The 3,853-nt window shown below is 42.7% G+C and overlaps 1 protein-coding gene across 1 annotated transcript in view; it reads left to right on the top strand.

The window, feature by feature from the left end:
* The first annotated feature begins 440 nt into the window (after positions 1 to 440).
* DVL1 (dishevelled segment polarity protein 1) overlaps positions 441 to 3,853 on the top strand; it is a 16,260-nt gene continuing 12,847 nt past the window's right edge. Inside the window, exon 1 of the mRNA XM_008937955.1 lies at positions 441 to 571. Within this exon, the coding sequence (XP_008936203.1) occupies positions 507 to 571 (65 nt within the window). The 5' untranslated portion in view covers positions 441 to 506. The remainder of the gene's footprint in view (positions 572 to 3,853) is intronic.

Below are 3,853 nucleotides of genomic sequence, written 5' to 3'. Positions count from 1 at the left end.
CCTCGGGGATGCTGTTTAATGTTCCTGTGCTGCTAGGCCCGCCCATACCAAACTCAAATTGTGTTAACTGCTGCTTTTCCAAGATCTTCATATGGCCCTTGCTATGGACAGCAACTTCCCAAGGCCATTCTAATGTGGGTTCTGATACCACCATGGTACTCGTTCATGCCTGCTGCTTCTGCCTTGGGCTGTTCCTGGCTTGCTCACGAACCACAGACAAATGAAAGAGCTCAGAAGAAGGCAGGTTGCAGGCGGGCCAGCCAGGGCAGTAGGCTGTCCAGCTGCTGAATGGAATTGGGTTCCAGGGAGAGCCTGCTTTTGGCATAAGGATCCTCCTACAGCTGTCGGTGTGACTGGTGTGCTGCTCGCAGTGCTCTCCTCCCCTGCTCTTCCTCTCTGCCTGTGAATGCCCCATTCTTTTTGTCTTTACAGTCCCTCGGATCAATGGCCACCCGAAGCTGGAGAGACACCGTGAGCACCCTCCTGGTTATGACAGCTCCTCTACCATGATGAGCAGTGAGCTGGAGTCCAGCAGCTTCATCGACTCTGATGATGACGACAACACAAGCAGGTAGTTAAATAGTTTGCATCTCTTTCCCAGCCACTTGACTATTCTGGGCTTTCCTCAAGCATGCTGACTGGTGAGATGAGAAGATTTATGTCTTCTGGGGTTTTTTTTCCTTCCTTTTTTTTTTTTCTGCCACATATGATTCAAGCCCTGATAATCCATCAGTGCCATCATGTTGTATGTAATCACCCCTCTGAGAAACAAGCTGAGTTGCTGGAGTTGCTGTCCAGGCTGCCTATAGCCACTGTTCCACTTAAGAGCAAAATTCTGTTTCTGTTCTTTCTTTTTAATAGCAAGAATAATCACATTTTAAGATCAAAGCAACGTGCGAGTGTCTACCTATTAATAAAGTAATGGTGTGGGTATTGTAACAAAATACCTTCAGCAGAGATTCCTAATAAATAGCCATTTCACTAGAGCTGAATTGCAAAGGAATTCCTAGGTAATTGCAGAGTCTGAGACCTGTGAGCAGCATAGAAATTCATCAGAGTTAGTAGTATTACAAAGGCAGGCTGTGATGCCACATATTTATGACTTCTTAATTATTTGTTTCTTATTGTGCAGACAGAGAATGTGTTATTCCTTGCCGTTTGCAAAAAAAGCTCTCCATTTCAAGAGATCCCTGTTAACCTCTAAAGATATTTTTGTTGTTCTGTAAGAGGTTTATAAGCAAATACATTTTTTTTTCCAATCAAAATCAATTAAAACTAATATTCTTCCCTTTGCTGGCTGCAGTAACAGCATTCTCTGAACACTGTCTCTAGAGCTGTTGTTCATTGAAACGAGCTATGAAAACCCACCACAGATTTCTATTAATTGTCACAAAACAATAAAATTACAGATCTGTGGTGGTTCAGAGAGATCCACAGCTAAAACAAATAAGCTGCAGTGTCATATTCTTAAATTTTAGGTAGACTGGAAACAGCAAAGAACAACTAGTCCTGGAGATACTTAAACATAGGCTATGTTTGCAAACAGATTATTTGCTTCTTGAACTCAGTGGAGCTGTTTGGTCTTGCAGATAGTCATAGCTTAAAAACTTGTTGAAGAGCAGCAGTCCCTTGAAATTCTGTTTTCAGGCTGGGTGTTTCCAAAGGGTTGAAAAAATAACTAAATGAACATGTAAGGTTTGGTCCTGAATTGGTTTCAAGAATTTATTTTGCAGTTGGAGTGAAGTTGCCAGCACCTGAAGATGCAGAAAATTAGGATGCTTTGTACTCCACCTAGATATTCATAAGGGTTGGCAGGATCAGTAGTTACCTTTAAGCCTTCCTAAAGCCTTTAGGGCTCCTAACCCCCCTTCCCTCCTTAAAAATCAAGCCCACAAAACAACAACAACCACCACCCTGCTTCTTGTAAATAAATTAATCATTTCCATGGCAGCAAGATATGCAGTAGGGCAGGATTAGCACAGTCAGGGTGGCCACTGGAGCACGTTATACTAGAGCCAGCTAACTCTGTCTAGATTAATAAAGTAAAGCTTCCTGCATCTGACCTGAGAAGAAAGACTCTTCCAAGCTGCTGCACAGGCCTTTTCCTTTCTAGGCTAGGGCAGAAGCTTTTGGCACAGGGAAGAGCTGCCAGGCCAGCTAGTCAGGAAGGACAAGTGAATGGAATGCTCCAAGGTATGCTGTTGTGCTACGCTGATGATGTTCTCAAGCAGATGAGAGATTGTGCTGGCAGGGAGAAGTTTTCTTTAGAGGCAAAACCAGGCAAAGAGAAAATGGAGCATGCTCCAGATCTGCTGGAGACAGGGGCCTGGGGAAACAGAGGTTTGAAGGGGGTAAGTTTGTTTAATAACAGCTGGTGAACTCTGGTGGCAGAACCTGCGTTGTAAAGGAGATGGTGTGTGGAGGAGGTCACTGAGAGAAGGGGTCAGATGTGAAGGGTGTTACTGTCTTGGAAGTGAAGGGGTTGTCAGGCTGAGGATGCCTTTCCAACAGCCTGTGTTTGGCATCCATTTATTTTATTTGTAACTTGGAGCAGTGCAGCAGAGTTGGTTCATTCCCAGTCTGAGGAAATTCTGTTGAATTTAGAGAGAGAGAATAATTTATCTCAGTGAATTGATTTGTTTATGGATGTTAGGGGACAGTGCAGAACCCTTCAGGTAGTGTGAAAGCAATAATTTATTTCCTTTGTTTTCAAAGCATGATATAATTGAACATTAATGTTATTTGCAGGTAGTAGGTGGTATTTTGACTACAGATGTAGGGAGCTCGTGGTGAACTTTACAGTAAGAGTCTTAATTCTGTTTTCTGTTAAGGAAATAAAGGTCTAGCAGATATATAACATCTGTAGCTGCAGGATTATTGTCAGCAACTTGCACTTGGCATTCTGTTTGATGTAACTAAAAAATTTTGCTGCAAAAACAATTGCTTAAGTTTATTTCTTGTTTAAGAAATTAACATTTGTTCTTTTTAAACTATATGGATGAGCTTTCTTCAACAAATTACCTTTTTTTCCCCTCCTTTGGGGAATGTAGATTAAACAATATTCTTAAAAATCTCTTCTGTGGGATTTATTCACCTTTTTTTTTAGAACTGCAGTTAAGGTTCTGGCCAGTAGCTAGTGCAGGAAATTGGTTGTTATGATTCTAGATTTGTTTTTCATCTTTGCACTTCTTTTTTCCCAAAAGCTCAAATTTACCATCTTGTTTTACTCATCCAATTGTAATAATTAGGCACGGGGAAGAGGGAGAATATTGACAGTAAAATGCAAGAGGAGGATTGTGTCAGTCTTTGTCAGTACTTTGAAGAAGAGTGGTGAACGTTCCAGAAGTTTAGGCACGGGGAAGAGGGAGAATATTGGCAGTAAAATGCAAGAGGAGGATTTTGTGTCAGTCTTTGTCAGTACTTTCAAGAAGACTGGTGAACGTTCCAGAAGCCCCATTTTGGGAGCCCTGCACCTGAGAGACCTCTTCATTTTTCCTGTTGAAGAGGGAAAGCCTCAGAAAACCAGGTGCTGTGAGCTGCTTCCACCGAGGAGAACTATCAGATTTCTGATCTCTTTTGAAAACACCAGCTCTTGGCTCTTTAAACTAATTTGCCTTGCTGGGAGGGGAGAAAAGGAGTGTGTGAGGTTAACATGCCTGAAATAGTTTAGTGAACTCAAAGGGAAAGTCAGGAGCTTCACACCCTCGGAGCAGTTCCACCGTGTCAGTAACGCTCCGCTCCGCATGCCTGACTGAAACAGCTCCACTTGGGGCAGGATGGGTTTCCCAGTGTGGTGGGCTGTAATCTCAGGGCAGCAAGCTCCTTTTTGAAGCTGCTGGTATCAAGTTTTGCC

Source organism: Merops nubicus, unplaced genomic scaffold, assembly GCF_000691845.1.
Source record: "Merops nubicus isolate BGI_N331 unplaced genomic scaffold, ASM69184v1 scaffold23553, whole genome shotgun sequence".
NCBI lineage: Eukaryota > Metazoa > Chordata > Aves > Coraciiformes > Meropidae > Merops > Merops nubicus.
This window is presented reverse-complemented; position numbering and strand designations above follow the sequence as displayed.